This window comes from Scophthalmus maximus, chromosome 15 (assembly GCF_022379125.1).
Source record: "Scophthalmus maximus strain ysfricsl-2021 chromosome 15, ASM2237912v1, whole genome shotgun sequence".
Lineage (NCBI taxonomy): Eukaryota > Metazoa > Chordata > Actinopteri > Pleuronectiformes > Scophthalmidae > Scophthalmus > Scophthalmus maximus.
In genome coordinates this window covers 9,386,755-9,404,056 of record NC_061529.1, presented here as the reverse complement: position 1 = coordinate 9,404,056, position 17,302 = coordinate 9,386,755, and the positions used below count along the sequence as shown (strand labels likewise).

The 17,302-nt window shown below is 44.1% G+C and overlaps 2 protein-coding genes across 2 annotated transcripts; both read left to right on the top strand.

Moving 5' to 3' along the window:
* Positions 1 to 2,855: 2,855 nt before the first annotated feature.
* On the top strand, positions 2,856 to 12,143 carry grhl3 (grainyhead-like transcription factor 3). Its single transcript, XM_035611190.1, has 15 exons — positions 2,856 to 3,013; positions 4,559 to 4,733; positions 4,845 to 4,909; positions 5,713 to 5,989; positions 6,097 to 6,336; positions 6,991 to 7,102; positions 7,269 to 7,363; positions 7,947 to 8,105; positions 8,208 to 8,280; positions 8,381 to 8,505; positions 9,471 to 9,496; positions 9,609 to 9,691; positions 9,800 to 9,885; positions 10,039 to 10,103; positions 11,188 to 12,143. The coding sequence occupies exons 1-15, from the start codon at positions 2,997 to 2,999 to the stop codon at positions 11,303 to 11,305; spliced, it is 1,716 nt and encodes a 571-aa protein (XP_035467083.1). The 5' UTR covers positions 2,856 to 2,996; the 3' UTR covers positions 11,306 to 12,143.
* Positions 12,144 to 12,729: 586 nt separating this feature from the next.
* cldn23l (claudin 23-like) lies at positions 12,730 to 17,228 on the top strand. The gene is made up of 3 exons (XM_035609527.2): positions 12,730 to 12,999; positions 15,043 to 15,095; positions 15,221 to 17,228. The coding sequence occupies exon 3, from the start codon at positions 15,567 to 15,569 to the stop codon at positions 16,281 to 16,283; it is 717 nt and encodes a 238-aa protein (XP_035465420.2). The 5' UTR covers positions 12,730 to 12,999; positions 15,043 to 15,095; positions 15,221 to 15,566; the 3' UTR covers positions 16,284 to 17,228.
* The last annotated feature ends 74 nt before the right edge of the window (positions 17,229 to 17,302 follow it).

Below are 17,302 nucleotides of genomic sequence, written 5' to 3'. Positions count from 1 at the left end.
TGACGCACACACACAATTATGATGAAATAATGTTCAGCGATGAAAGTACATCACTGAACAAAAAGACTGATAAGGTTGCTCTGATTTAACTTTACTGATGCTATTGGCAGCATTTGTACAAAAAGAAAGGTATATTTCTGTCCTACAGATTCGATGTTATATATCTGAGATTATTTTATATCATTTAAATTTGCGACGTTACCAAAACAATATCCTCATGTTCTGGGTATCTTTTTGTGTTCTGTAAACTCAGAGTCACCAATTTTGGTTTGGTCTTACCAGATTCGTGAAAAAACTGCTTCACACAAACCCAAATAAATTGTTCATTTATTATTATTATTATTATTATGGGAAACTTTATTCTCTAAATTTTTTTTTTAATTTTTGAGAAACAAAGTTCTGTGTCAAACTAGCAAAAAATTGACCAGTTGAACATTGTCTCCGCTTTCTATATAATTAGTACCAAAGTGAAAGAGTTAAATTGTACGGAAATTATTTAACCTCAATTTCATCTTTTTTTCGCAGCGAGATCATACAATGTCTCATTAATTCTTAACTTTGTATAAATATATACACACACTATATTTTTTGTGTTATAAGACAAAATTTGCTATTCATACTAAATATACACAGCGGTTCCTTATAGGTTACTGCACATTTTTGAGCACCAAATTTTGATGTGTGCATCAAGGCCTTGTAAGATATTTCTCTCGCTAAACTGCAGAGAGAGAAAGTGACAGTGAGACAGGGAGGATAAAAGAGCTTAACATAGCGCTTCACAGCGCTAATGATGACAGATAGAGAAAATATAAGAAATACTGGGTGTGAGAGAAGGAAACCACAGACGAGAGAAGTCGTTCACACCCCCAGCTCGTCACTTTGTGGAAAAGACCCACATCCTCGTTACAGCCTCTTTCCTCTATTTCCCTCCCTCTTGTGGTTCTACAGTTTATACACTATGTCTGAATGAGATGAAGAGTTTATGTTGATACTGAGGGGACGGGGCTGGAAAACAAAATGATTTTAGTTAACTGCATTTGGAGAGATCAGAAGTCATAAAATGAAGCAATAGATTGAATTACTTTAATCAACTTTAATTGCTTAGATGCACTTTAAGGCCGTACGTGGTGGAGTGATGAAGGTGTGTCGTACTCAGAAAGTTTTTTCTTTCTTTCTCTTTCTCTTTTGAGTCGATGCCAACTTGCCCTCAGGGCTCTGTGTGTGTGTGTGTGTGTGTTTCATTCTTGCTGTGAGTGTGTGGGCAAGCTGCACAGCACGCACCCCTGTGTGTTACCATGCCATATTCCCTCAGGGGCTTGCTGCACACACACACACACACACACACACACACACACACACACACACACACACACACACACACACACACACACGAATGCATAAACAGCTACATAAAATTATGCACACACCTTGCTGTCTGTGTGTATGTGTATGTGTATGTGTGTGTGTGTGTGTGTGTGTGTGTGTGTGTTACAGTGTGTGGGTGGAAGATAATATCCCCAAAATGAAGACCTTACAAGCTCACTGCTCTTGGATTCCTGGTAGTGTAAGCTGTGAGCTTCAGTTTTATTCGTTAGGATGTGTGTGTGTGTGTGTGTGTGTGTGTGTGTGTGTGTGTGTGTGTGTGTGTGTTTTACAGGTGCAGTCATTGAGGACTGAATATTTCACCTTGTAGTCTTGATCGATGTTTGTAATCAATGTTGTACAAGATGTGTCCAGTCTTTTTTTCATAGCTCCTCACCCGAATTAAATCCCAAGTACACTTAACACAAACATTTATTTTCTAATCCCTGCATTACTTGTTGGTCAGAAATATATCGGCTATTGAAATACTTCGTTAAAATAGAGTTGAATAGTTTATATTTTAGTTGGTTATAATTTAACATTAGTGTGGCATTAAATACTACTACAAAATACTACTTTTGTGATTTTTATTCCACTCCACTGCATTTCCCAGGAAAACATTGGACTTTTGACTCTACTACATAGTTACTTAACAAATCTATTTTTTCTTCTTCACAAAAACATCTTTTCATCATTTAATTAAGTCTGATTTATTGTTATAAAGGAAAGTGTCCAACACTTTATTAGGATCAAATTAAACAATTATAATTGTGTGTATGTATATATATATATGTGTGTGTATATATATATATATTCTCATAAAAACCTCTTAAAGGGACCACTGCACAATGGACACCTATACTATTAATACTTTAAGTTTAACATATGTTTCAACTAAATTAAAATATGTTGACTAAAAGCTAAACTTTAACATGTGTCATTCAAAAGTATAGGGAATAAATACTGAAAGCTTTAAAACATTTCCAATTCCATTTGGCTTTAAAACATATCTTTAAAAAAGCTCTGCTTCCCTTACGCCAACCTCTCCCGAGTTTTGGCCACAGCAGTATAGTGCTCATCTTTACATCTATGATCCCCTGAAAATAAAGAGACCAAAACCTGTGTATGACATGGAAGTAAAGGGGGAGAGTGAAAAATGATACTGGATAAACTATTAACATGTTAAAGCTGAGTTCCAGACCTCTCCTCTCTTTTCTCAGTCTCATTACCAAGCCCTTCACACCTCCGGGATCCCCAATCTCACTCTTTTCATCCAGTGCAATAATGAGATTCATGGCACCCCTGCCTTGGATTGTCGTGCAAAGTGCTCACTTCACTGCACACACTCATACACATGCAAGGCAGTTTCTCTCCAGCCTGGGAAGAGTTAATAATCCTACACCTGTCCTATCAGACACCTGTCTCTCCGCCCTCGGCCAATCAGAGGAGAGAGGGAAACTGTGCAGGCACGAAATAAATCTGGGCCCCGGCTCAGAGGGAATCACAACACTTGACTCATCTGTGTGTCACTGCTCTTCTCTGCAACACTGATAGACTCACCGGCACAGAGGGAGAGGGAAACAGTGAGGAGCTGAAATCAAAGGAATCTAGTCCGGCTGACTTGGACCGGAGACATGACCAAAGAGACTGAGTAAGTTCTGTGAGGGTGTTTTCTTCTGTTTTGGGATAAAATTGTGCTTCATCAAGATTGAGTTTTTTAAAACGCATACTGTTCATCAGCGAAGATGAAGCATTTAGGTTTAGACTCAAATGTTCCATGTCACATTCCAGTCAGCGGGACAGAAACCACCTCCCCCTTGTTTGTTGCAATGAGACCCCCATGTGAAAGATTTCTGTTTTCCTCGGGAAATTGATATATGCATAGTCCTAACACATGCACACACACACACACACAGGCACGCACACACGCACGCACACATGCTTATAGCGGGTCTGTTTCGGCTTGTGTTGTCACTCACCTTGGGGCCTCGGAGCACAAAAGGAGACCGGGAAATAGGAATCTCCTCTCGAGGTGTTGGACAGAGACAGAGGGCAACGGCAGCATGTAATGCATTGAATTACATAATGGCGAAACCCTAGACACAAGCCCCCCAACCCTGCGTCTGTATAATAACACATCTGCACTTTTCCTGGTTGTAGGGGGAAATGGAGAGTGACTAATGGAGTTGTGTTGCATGAAGTTTTTTTTTTTTCTGAGCCTGCTGAGAGAGAGAGAGAGAGAGAGAGAGAGAGAGAGAGAGAGACAGAGAGAGAGAGACAGGTGCATCTTGGAGCAGGTGTATGAGTTTGTAGTATTTTGACATTTCAAATTTAGAATCCCCACTGCTCCATGTTCAAATGGTGCATCTCTCTCCTTCCCCGGTGCCATGCTCCAATGCATCCAGGACTCCCCATTAATCCCCGTGAGAAATCCATAGATTTCTCTTTGAGCTTCGATCCTGCTGTGCGTGTGAACACCTGTGCTCTTCCCCTTCTGTCAGCACATCCGATTTACTCTTTATCCAGAACAAACTTGCTATTTGTTCATCACCTACTTCAGGCAAACTCAAAAGGGGAGTTTTACTCCGCCAGTCAGGATATTTTGCGATCCTAAATCTCTCCAAACAAATCCAATCCTCAGAATCACAGGTTTTTATTGGTTTGTTTACTTATTTATTTATTTCCATGTGATATCTAAAACCTCTGTGACGGTTGTGGGTTTCTATTTACTTAGTAAGATAATCCCCTCACCTCTTTTGAGATCTATGCAAATGAGGGAGCTTATACAACATCCAGGAATGTAGTTTGTTTTCCTCTCACAAAGTGTGTGTGTGTGTGTGTGTGTGTGTGTGTGTGTGTTTGTGTGTGTGCATGTGCGTGTGTGCGTGTGTGGCCCCTTGGCTTTTTTAAAAAACTTTTTTTGACACCACTTCTCCTGAGGGATGTTACTCAGCTTTGTGGTTTTGCAATCGAAACCCTTCATGCTCAGGGGCAAGTATGTACAGTGCTCCGAGGCTCAGCTCTACTGCTGCTGAACTCCAGTTTGTCCACCCCCATGTGTCAAATAAGTATAAACATGAAGCACTTGCACGTGTTTATTCCTCTAATGGGCTGCTGGATTATTTAAAATGTTTCATACGTTAAATCAACCTGTCTATTCAATGGACTCACTTTGGCTCTTTTCTCCTGTGTGTAGGACTCTGGGACTAGTTTTTCAGAGCGAGAGCTTCAACTATAACCATTACGCAAACTACGGCATGGACTCCTGGTCCTACCTGGAGAGCCCTGTCCCCGAGCAGAACCACTCCAAACCCAGACTCCAGTCGGGGGATGACCTGGCAGCGTTAACCATGCTTTATGAACAGTGCAAGGTAGATAATCAGTGGAATCAGCGTCAATGGGAAACCAGAGGGAATTACATTTCCATCTGTCGGACACTTTCAAAACCTTGTTTGTGAACCTTAATGTCTTGATTTTTCCAGACCCAGAGGGAACAGAAGATTGCCATCTGCAACCGCGGCAGTAACATCAACAAAATATCAGAGAGGTAAGAGCTCCACCAGTCATAGTTGTTAATGTTTATCTGGTACATGGTATTCACTGCTAAATCATCATCAACACACACACACACTCACACACACAAACACACACACACACACAGATATATATATATATAAAGGAATCATTTAAAAATGAAATGTCTTCCTTTTATGTCTATCCCATCCTCTGTTATCACTGAATTAAACGTATGAGAGAGTGTCAATAATCCAGAAAGAGAAAGGCAGGGCTTTGGGGGGGGGGGGTCATTAACAGGTGAGTGGGTAATCCCTAAATCAAACAAAGTCAGGAGGATTATTGTCTCCCCCTCCAGTCCTTCCATCCATCTATCCTCTCCCTATCATTATCTCCGGCTCGCTTCAAGAGTTTCACAACAGGCGGACAAACGGTTGCTTTCCACTCTCTGTCTGCACTGAGCTGCCTATCACTCCTCCGTCTTAGGTGGGTGAGAAATGGCCATTGGCTGGGGCGCAGTGTTGTCCCCTCAAACATTTTCAACAGAGAAACTCAAACACAGAGAAGAAAAAAAGCTGGATTAAGGGACAAATAGTTCCCACCCAGACTCAAACCCCGTCTTTCTGCGAGCTTACCTCACAGTAGCTGTGTGTGTGCAGAGCTGAAGTGCTTTTGCTGACTGCTGTGCGTTTGCACGGGCTGTCTGCGGGGCCTCTGTCATATTAAAGACGCCCGACAGTTTGTTACTTTGCTCCGTTGGTACCTTTGGTGGAGTGCTGGCGGGTCATGTTGACCTCACACTTCTGTTGTTCCTCTTTCCCGCCTCCGCCCCGCCAGGACCGCGGGCAACACCAATGAGCTCGTGTCACTGGAGGCGTCCGCCAACGTCATGAAGATCCTCTCCGAGAACATTCCCACCAGCCATCCTCAGGAAGCCTTGGGATCCAAGCAGAACACCTCCCTGGCCATCTCTGGTCCCACCACCTCAGACACCTACACCACGCTGACCAGTGTGGTGGGCGACACCTACGACAAACAGGAGCTCAATATCATCTTCGACTCGCTGCTGCAGAAGTGGCCGGAGAGCGGCGCTTTCCCCGACCCCAGCAGTGAGGTAAGCGTCGGGTCGTGTTTTGAAAGCTCATATTCCGATACCAATTATCTATGTCTTTGGGCGTCTCACACTTTCCTTTAATAATAAAATCCTGCTGTGGATGTCAGACTCTTCCCTACAGCGATCCCTTCCCAGAGGACCCGTCCAGCCCAGTCTACTCTGGCTCCTACACTGGCTCCCCACCTGAGAGATTCAGGAGTGAGTTCCAGTTTTCCCTGGGCGCCCCCCTGGCTTCTACTTACAAGTCCAGCGACCTGCCCATGGTCTACCTGAACAAGGGACAGTTCTACCCCATCACTCTCCAGGGAGTGGACAGCAGTGCCTGCCTCACCAACAGCAAAGTCAAAGTGAGTCATGGTGACACATCACCTGGAGGCAAATAGCAGATTTCTTTTTGTCAGAGATTAATCTCCATTGTTCTTGTTTTTTAATACGTAATTGTTATGGAAAAAAAAATTGCGACTATTTGCTTCAGGCTCGTGAAGACATAAATACTTTGCATGCCATCGAGCCAACCCTTCCCATATATCTGTCCCTCCCAGCTCCTCTGTGACTAATTCCCTGCTGACACCCTGCACACTGGGCTGGAACCATTCAAATTACAGTGTCCTGCCCTGTATAATTTATTCGTACGAGGGTGTAATGGGGCCAGAGTGCAGCGGATTTTAAGCTCAGCTCAAACAGGGGGGGGGGAAAGAGGAGTGGACGAGGAAGGGGAGAAGGTGTGGTGTGGTTAGAAAAACATAAGCGACAACCCTTTTCTTTGTCAAGCGAATCGGAGAATAAGAATACGCACAAACACACAGCAGCTCACTGCAAATAACTGATGACAATGTGAGGAGAAAAGGGGGATTTGGAGTGATGAAAGAAGCATGCTGGCTTTTTAGAGCGGAGCTGGTCACTCATGGAAATATAGGCAGGTGTTAGTGAGTCACATTCGGTTTGACGAATGCGCCTAATTCTCTGCTTGTCTGTCGACTTCCTTCTTTCCCCCTCTTCAGACAGTAGTGATGGCTGTGTTCGAGAATGACAAGAGCCCAGAAATGCAGCTCCGCTTTTGGAATCACTGGCATGCGCGGCAACCAACCGTCAAGCAGAGGGTCATTGACATCGGTATGTTCCTCTCACACGAAAATACACATGCAAAGGCACTGTTCACCTGCACACATAATATTTCTTTTGGTTTTTTTTGGTAGTATGTTGCATAAAATAATCAACCAAGCATTCCTACCTGATTATAAGCCTGAGAATTAAAGTGTTTTCTTTCTTTCTTTTATAGCGGACTACAAAGAAGTGTTCAGTGGCATTAGCCACATCGAAGAGGTGGCTTTCAACGCTCTCTCCTTTGTTTGGAACCCCAGTGAAGAAGCCAAGGTAAACACGCCTGACAGACAAACAAGTGTGTGACAATTGAAAGCTCTTTCTCCGAAGAGACAAGGAAAGGGAAAGAAAGGTAGAAAAGGGAGGAGGAGGAGAGAGAAGGAGCGGCAGAGGAGGGAGGGGAGGAATCCTAGAAATGTGTATGGCCACAAGGCTCCTTTCACCACAGCAGGCGAGGGCCACAACGGCTTATGCAAGCTTCTCTTGCGGCCCAAAGGTGCAAGGGTGGGGCCACCAAACCTGCTGGAAGCAGGAAGAGAGGGAGCTGTGAGCAACAACAACAAAAAAAACTGGAGCGGATAGAGAGAATAAAGTGGTGATAAAGAGGGGATAAAGGGAGGATAAAGAGGCTTAAGATTGTGCTTAAATGGTTCATCTTAAAAAAGATAGGGGGAAGACAGGGTGAAAGAAACACGTGGAGGTGACAGGACAGCGAGAACCGCCGGTGCTTTTTAGACCAATTATCCGTAACTGTAACGGTCGTATCAGGCCGTGAATGTCGCAAATTTCCTCCTCTCTTCATGATGTCACGGCTCGAAAGCCACGTGCAAACAAGGTGTAATTTCTCATTCTCCAGGTGTACATCGGCATCAACTCCCTGAGCACAGACTTCTCCTCTCAGAAGGGAGTGAAAGGCCTGCCGCTGAACCTGCAGATCGACACCTACGACTTCAGCTCAGGATCCAACCAGCTCATACACCGAGCCGCCTGCCAGGTCAAGATCTTCTGCGACAAGGTTCGTCACCGACCGCTGTCACTCCGCTCCACTCACCGCTAAACTTGGCAATGGTCCTGAGCTCGAGTCAGTATTGTAACCACGTGAGTGTGTGTTCCTCAGGGCGCAGAGAGGAAGATGCGCGACGAGGAGAGGAAGAGGGGAAAGAGGAGGGGAAAGAGCACGAGTGAGAACGGTGAGAAATAAAGATCTCCTTTAAAAAAAGAAAGAAAAGATGATGACACGATGCAAGAGAGCGTGTTCTAATATTGTGAGCATCCTTGCGTTGTTTCCAGCCAACAAGTCTGTAGTGAGCAGCTCCATGGGCAGTGAAAGCACCTTCTTCCAGAGGCTGGATGACCACATCACCCAGCCAGTTCTCTTTATCCCAGAAGCACACCTCTCCAGTTTACAGCGCATGGTAGGCCTGCACATTACTATACTTTACTATCGCTTCCTCCTTTTCTGCCGCTCTCTCTCTCTCGTCCTCTCCTCTGTCGAGGTAATTATTTTCCCGGGCCCCCCCGCTCCCCGATCTCCTCATAATCGCTGCAGGCCACAGGACAGGCACGAGAGAGTCAGGGGGAAAAACTGTGGGAAAGTATGTAGTGGGTTGTGGGAAAAAAAAAGGGGGGGGGGGGGGGGGGGGGGGGATGGTGTCAGCGAAAGTGAGGTGAAGCACCGACTCGACATCAGATGAGCTAATTGCAGTCGAAACCAGGCACCGGTACAAGCCGCTACAGCTACTGACACTGAGATTAGGCTATAGGGGCTTTTACACGAAAACACACACTCACACCTGGTGCTGCAGCAACTGACAGGCACCCGACGTTCAGTGTGCGCCACCCTCATGTCTCCACTTTCTTTCACTCACACACACACAAACACACACACACACTTGCAACAACAGAGAGGGGAGTGCGCTGTTCAGACAGGCCAGTTTTCCCACAGTATGGATTGTAGAGGGATGTGTGTGAACGTGTGTGTGAACGTGTGTGTGTGTGTGTGTATAGAGATGATTCAAAAAGAAACTGTTTAGATACACGTTCCCTACATTACAGTGGGTGAAAGAAATAAAGAACAAATGCTAAAAACTAAAGTACTTCACATTACAGTGTCCCACAGTCTGTCGTTAATAACTCAATGTCTTTTGATTGGCCAATATGATAAAGCGTAGGATGGTCATATCTGCCTCTCTCCATCAGTGTCCATGCGCAAGTGGCTCTGTTAGTGGTCATGGGAAATGCCGCCTTAAAGAAATGATAACATTCCTTTTTTTCTTTTCTTTTTGAAGGGGTTACGCACAGATAATGCTAGGAAGGGGGACATTAGGCAATTTCTTTATCAATGGAATCTAATCAGATCTCTGTTTCTCTGTCTCTCTAGGCCGCTCCCATGGACGAGACTGAAAGGTAGGCATAGATCGTAAACACAAGGCAAACAGCTCTTAATCCCTATCAGGTCGATTTTAAATAGACACACAGTGGCTGCCTTTTCTCAAATGTGACTGTTTTGTGTTGCCAGGAATTCCATGAAGAGGTTGTATCCTGACAGAGAGCAGAACAGCCCTCCGACCAAGCAAGCCCGCAGAGAAGACCCACAGAGAGGTAGATATAGAAAACTCCAAGTCTGATAATAATAATAATGATAATCATCACCATCACCATCTATGATGAACCTTTTCTCACCTAAGCATTTTTCTCGCTTCCTATTAGTTATGTTGTACGTGAGGACGGGCGCTGAGGAGGTGTTTGATGCACTCATGCTCAGCACGCCGACACTGTCCGGCCTACAGGAAGCTGTAAGTATCATTTGGCTCAAATTGACTTGAAATACACTCTTAGACACACAAACGCATGCCCACATAGCGTTAGCCGTATGTTTTCCCTCAAGTTTACCGTCGCTCTTTCAGCTGGAAATGTCACACTAACTGTCATCTTGTATTCCGATTCAGATTTCAGAAAAGTACGGTGTGCAAAGAGACACCATCGGGAAAATCTACAAAAAATGCAAGAGAGGGTGAGTTTCTTTTTGTTGTGGTTCTTTTACATGTCTAATGCACTGCCATTATACAACTGGCTTAACACTGACACACTTGATTAAAGCCATGTATTCGACACAGGCGACAGGCATAAATTCAGGACTTAAGTTTTGTTTTCAATGCACCTTTTCACGGAAGCTCAAGTTGACAGACCGGGTCGGTAGGTTACTTGGCTCGGCCCGGTGGAATTCGTTAATTACAGCTCCTCCAAAAATAAAGAAAGGAGGACGAAGTCCTGCAGATGAGTCATCTTCAATTGTTGTTCCTCATTCGTGTCTTCATCTCTTCGGGACATCCGAGAGGGGGTTTTGAGTCGTTGAAAGAGATATCTGGTCTGATAGAGGTTTCAGAGTCACTAGCTGCTGGTTGACACCAGCCAACCGCTGATGGACGTGGTGCGTTGGACCGTGTTCTCAGTCTACTTCTAACATAATTATCATTATAGGTCAAATCTGAATCAGAATAAGACATTTTTTTGTATGTCTATTGGCTAAAAGACGTTCACGCTGGTCATAGTCTGGGTCACTGCCTGTGAATTGACAGCGGACCCCGAGTCTTGAGACGATAGACAGAGGCTGCAACACCTTTGGGTGATTTTTTTTCCCTCGGCTTGCCGGCAGCTATCGCCGCGTCGGGAGCAGCTAAGCCAACAGGTTGGGTTACATTCTCCCCGCAGTTCCCTCCCTCCTGTCTTTTGCTCTTGTCTTTAATCAGTCCCGTCCCCGCAGGCAGAATGCATGAAGTTAGTTCAGACATTAAAAGCCTTAAAGACGCACAGGCTAGTGTTAGTGCCAGCAGCAGGAGGAGGAGAGCGACCTGATTAACTACTCCTGCTGATGCTGTCACTGTATTTTTCACCCGAGGTGCTTTCTTTAAAACAAATGACACGTTGGCCTGACAGGAAACCTGACGAGCAGATGCTCATGTCACACCAGAGACAATTTTAAAAGAGGAAAACGACCAATTTTAGGATGAGTCGAAGAGGTTTTTTGTCTAAACAGGTTGTCCCACGTTCTGTGCACTGATTTTCTTCCTTCTTCTTTTTTGGAATCTCTCCTTCAGGATATTTGTCAACATGGACGACAACATCATTGAACACTACACAAACCAGTCGGCCTTCCTCATTGAGATGTCAGAGGTGGTGTCCGGTCAGTTCCAGGTCACCCTCGTCGAAGTATGAGAACGAGTCGGCCGCCTGCTCGAATTGACGGATGGAAAAAAATCAAATGAATCCCAGCTGCCGGTTTAGACCACCTGTCGAAGCACTGCCCAGTCAGAGACTATGTGCGCCGAGAGAACTGGATTGAAGAAGCCGCTCCAGCTTTTCTGATTTCAGACCAAATGTCAAACCGTTTCTTCATATTGTAAATACCACTCGCCCCAGTTCTTATCATTTTGTAATTTGAATTTAATATTTTAACGTAAGAGCAATTATAATGAACAGCCTGTACATATATAATGTAAATAGATTTTAATATGACAGTGTTTTATGAACTAGCCACGTGCATGTTTAAATCCATTTTCCACAATTTGCTACGAATTTCAAAAAAGTTTTTTTACAGAGCACGGTGCATGGTCTGTGTACAGTGTATTTTCAGCATTTTAAGAGGTCGCTATTCTTGCTGCTTTCAGTGTACTCATCATTTCTTCTGCGAGAGCCAATGGTGCGTTTTCACGACTAAAATGGCCCGACGCCGGCTTGCATTCAGAACCTGAAGTCACACATTTCTACCTATAAAAAACACAAGACTTAGTGTCAAACATCATTGAGCCCAAAGCTGTGGGCAGTTCCTGACTGTGTTGTGTGACCACTGATTCTTTTTCTGCCTGGAAAAAAGTTTTCATAGTATGTGTGTGTTAAAGAATGTGTGTAAAAAGTTTTCCCTTGTACGTTTATGCATCATTTCAAAGCAAACATGTATCCCTGTAATATTTCATTATCATCCCATGGCAATTCTGGTTGTATTAGTCAAATCTTGCCCCCTTTTTGTAAGAAAATTAAAAAAAAATGAAATTCATAATAGCTTCTCTCTGTTATTACACATGAAGATCTGATTGAAAAGTCGACCGTTCACAGCTGCAGTTATCAATGGAACAACCAAACAATAATGAAATGCTTCCTCTGTGTGTGCGTGTGTGCGTGTGTGTGTGTGTGTGTGTGAGTGCACAATTATAATTAGCCTTTTGAGGTGAATTGCATATTGGAAATGCAGCATCAGCTGATTGCGCTATCTTCTATCTCAAACACAAAAAAGCATGAAACCCATCTGCAGGAGGGAGATTTATTTTCAGTTTTTTTCTTGTATTCATGGGTTAGTATGTTTTTAGGCAATGGGGTTTGTGGAGGTTTGGGCCATATGCAGGTGAAAAGACAACAAAAAGAATCATGTTTTGCGTTGTTTTGCAGCAGCCATGCGTGCCCCCAAAACAGGCGGCACACATGTTGAAGTGTTGGCATGGACAGAAAAGCTCAGTGCTTTTCCTTATTTGGTGACAATGACTGGGAAAGCAGCGGTGCACTCTGTCCTAGATACAACACAGACATCCTTCAGCAAGTCAAAGAGAAAGGCAGGCAGTCACACACACACAGAAAGTGAGACAGAGAGTCAGAAGAGACGCAGACAGCCGGGGAGGCTGCAAGGGGGGGGGGGGGATAGCAAGGACAAACACAAACAAAGACATCAAGACAGAGAAAATTAGACGGCAGAGAGAAAGGTGGGGAGACTGCTGAGGCAAAGACAGACGAGAGGGAAGAGGGAGCAAGAATAATGAAGCACCATCTGCTGCCAGAGAGAGAAACATGTTGACCATTCAGACGAGAGCAGAGGATCAGCCAGCGATCTGCAGTGAGACACACACATCCCCTCCTGAATGGTAAGTGACTGGGACTTCATGGGCTGTGTCCCTATGTGTGTGTGTGTGTGTGTGTGTGTGTGTGTGTCTTTGCAGTCAAAATGTGCCCGTGTGAGAGAAAGTGATGAGGTTATTAATAAACCAATACAGTATTGTTCATCATTTTCAATTCGCGAGCTGCCTCTTCAGTGCTGTGCCTCTGCAGATGCTCCCACGCCTCCTCTCTCCGACCCATTTCTACATCAAAGCGAATAAGGCAATTTGTGGTGTCAGTGCATGTACAATAAATCACTGCAGTGGCAATGAACTCGGCATGTGCAGCGTTTGATATTGATCTAATTGAAATGAAATGCGGAAGCACGCTGCTCTTGATGCATTGAGAAGACATAGGGTTAAGTAACAAGTAATACCTGTGTTCAAAATACCGTGAACTATAAGTAAGGCAACACTTTTCCCTACAGCCTACTTGACAAACCAATTTAATTCGGAGAAGTGGTTGAGTCTTGACAGCTCGCGTCAGGTCTCCGATTCACGTGTCCGTCATCTTCTCTCTTTCCACGAATGTCAATAAATCAATCCATAAGCAAAACAGGAAACATATGTTTCCAATCACAATGTGTCATATGTTTTAGATACAGATGGCACATGAACACAGGTATGTTTTTATGAAAATCCACTTCACTGCTTTCCTTCTTTCCAAGATCCAGGCAGGCGATTCTATTCTATTTTGTCTATTTTATTATAGCCTAGTATATTCTATTCTTGTACATAGTATATTCATATGTCTGTTATATGTTTGTTTTTTTTCATTTTTAGATTGATAGATTCATTTATTTCAGGTCAAATAATAACAACACAACAACAACAACAACAACAACAACAACAACAATGTTATAATAATAATAATAATAATAGCAATAATTACAAAGTGCTTCACAAGGCACTAAATCAAAGAAATGAGACATAACAGTTTCAGAATTGAATAAAAGAGTTGGAAATAATAATGATAATAATAAATTGTTTATATAGCAGCTTTCAAAACACTTAAAATAGCAAGTGAGATCAGAGCTTAAAAAAAAAGCTTTGAGAGTACAAAATTATTAAATTAAACAAATTCAGATTCGCATAAAAATGTGTCTTATAATAGTTCAAAGAAAGTTCAAAGAAAATTTAAAAAGTAAAATCAGGAATGGTTCTCCATTAAAAGTGTGTCTTAAGAGGGAACTTGAAAGAAATCACAGATTCATCTGACCCAGAATGTGAATTCAAATATGAAAAACTGTGAATCTCATAAACACCGTTGACGTGGCGCTTTACGTCGGACTGTGACCCTCACAGCAGTTACACACTAGTACTATTCAAGTTCCTTCACACACTGAAGCTGCACCAAAGTAATCCTGAGACATCACCTATCATGCCCTGCCAATAAAATTGTCTTCTTTTGCATCCTTTTGCTACCATTTTTTTCTCATGTAGAGAACATATGATATAGTGTAAGATGCTCCAGTCATTATTGTTACAGCCCATATATTGTAGCCTTTGGCCACTTGTGTCGTCAAGTTCTCTTGTCCTGATCCTTCGAGGTCATTCTGTCTTTCCTCCTCGCGACTGAGAGTCTGTAGCTGGACTCACTCTGCATCCAGCAGGTGCCTGACACATTTTCGTACCCAGTTAATTCCCTCCAGGGTCCAATGTGACAAAGAAACAACCGACCAACCGCCATCACCAACAGCAGGGCCATTAGCTTTTGCATAGAGATGAGTCAAGCCAGGTGTTGGGATAAATAAAGACACACACACGCACACACACACACACACACACACACACACACACACACACACACTGTCATGCCCAGGTTATCGTATCCTAGCAACAGAGCCAGGCATCGACGTTCAGTCTTTTCGTGTCCGGCACTGGAGCGGTGAAGCCAGACCTCCATCTCGTCTCTGCTCCGCTTCACGCCTCCGTTTCGTCTCACGTCTCTGTCTCCTGTCTCCCTCTCTTTCCATCACCTCAGTGACACGCCGCCTCCTCCCGTATCTGAGTCTTTTCTCTTTCCCTCAGACAGTCAGACTGACGAATCCTCAGCGAGAAGGCAGGAGAGATCCAAGGATCAGGTAATGGATGATGTTTATCAAGCATGCCGAACTTTGATTATTCTGATCTTTGTATTTTGCTTTTGCTAATAATGTTTTCGGGAACAAATCTGAGATTTTAAGTTCTCTGTTTCCCTGCATCACAGTCTGATCAGCAGTCTGGTCGGAGGAGATATTTGTGATTGCGACTGGACCGTGGGAAATGAAAAAGAAGACGCTTTATCCTCTTCATCGTCACCGTTTGTGTTGTCAAAATTTTTCTTCTGAGTAAATCCACAGTGTTCTGAGGGCTCCCATGACACTGATATATGATAATAACGAACAACACTGTCTGGAGGAGGAGCAGGCACTGTCGTCTCTTTTTTTTTTAATTACCTCCCACTGGAGAGCACATTGAACACTGTTGTACTGTTTTGTTTTTTTAACAGAAAACAAATCAGTTGTATATTTCTTGAGAGTTTCTCCTGAAGAATCAGGGTTGTACCGCGTACGATGCAAACTCCAGCCTCCATGGTGATGGGGATTGTATTTTCCCCGTTGGGACTGGTCCTCGTCTTCACTGCTGCCATCACCCCGCATTGGAGAGAGGGACAAGCACGTCTGGGCATGACGGGGCCGGGGTCACTCCTTCGACCCGGGGTCAAAGGTCAGGGGATGGGGGTCAAGTCAGTGGAGGCTCTGCTCTTGCTGCGCTCCGACGGCCTCTGGGAGAGCTGCCTGCAGGTGGAGCACTCGGAGCTGAAACAGTGCTGGCCCGTAGCAGGTCCATACCAGAGGGACCCGCGGGTTCGCCTGGCACAAGGTTTGGTCCTGACCTCCTTGTTCCTGTGCGGCACTGGTATTATCCTGGCTTGTATTGGGGTCCGGTGCTGGACAGACCTGCCTCTGAGAGGCGTCACGGCCACAGGTGGACTCCTGGTGGTGATGGCTGGGCTCCTGAGCCTGACCGCCCTCGGGGTTTACACCCACAACCTCGGACGACTGGGGATGGTCGGTGCAAGTCAAGGGATCAGCAACCACAGGTTCCCCCACCTCAGCCTGCGTCCGGCCGGCTCGCTGTACTTTGGGTGGCTGGGTTCATGTTTACAGGTGCTGGGCGGCAGTGCTCTGCTCTTCAGCTTCAAACATCCAAGATGCCCAGCCTGCCCGGAGCTACCTGTCTGTCCTCCCAACAAGGGAGAGACAGACGTGTATGACGTCACCTGTTAGAGACAAGACCTAAAGACCACGTGGGTGAAGATACACATTCGATCATGTCAACTTCGAACTCATAAACTCATTTATCGGCCACTCAATGACGCGAGTCAATTTAGAAATGAACCACAGAGCATTACCACCATTATTGGACTCTAACGTCAGGTATGAACCTGATGGATGTAATCGCCCCTTGACATTGGCAGAGACATAATTTGTGGGTGTAAGATCCAAAGTGATGAATCACGGCGCACAAAGATTGTCACGGATTCATTAAGATCATGGTGGTTGGAAAGAGCTCAAGTTCCTGTTGCCTTTTACTGCGTGAAACATGTAGTGAAACACGACTGAAGTGTCTCTGTGCTGCTGCCTCTCCACACTGTAGCCATGCGTTTGTACTGTTAGCAGGAAAAAAATGACCTTGTTTGTATCCGAACAAAACTGTGAAATGTAAAAATATTTGTGGTGAACTGTAAGAGCAGATTAGCAGCTGTTTACATAATGTTAGGGCTTCAAATGCAGATGGATGGGAGAGCTAGTTTAACATTTCATTATACTCATTACCATTGTGAAATAAAACATAAGAGCTGCATTTCATCTGTAGTTTTATGTTACTTGTTAAAGGAAATTTGTGGTAAACTGATAAATACCTGGAAAAAAAAATCAGCCACCAATTTGTTTTTCTCCAATAGGATGCGAAATCTGCTTTTTAATGTTTTGGATTCAGTCACTGCAAGCTATGAAAAAGACCAATTATATAACCATCTGTCCGTCAGGGTTGATCTTTGTATGTCACCGTCACCAAGGAGCCTTCGTCTTACTAATGTGACATTACTATTGGACAACAGGGTGTTTGTTGATAATTCTTTGTAAAAATGTTCGTCGTTGGTGATATACTTGTTGCAGTGTGTTCATATTTGGTGTAGCATTCTGCGTTGAATAAAAAGTTTGAAAGATTTATTACTGCGTATGCTGAGTTCATTCATCGAATTTCGTTGGATGTTTGTTGCAGTAAACCTCACATTGTGTATCAC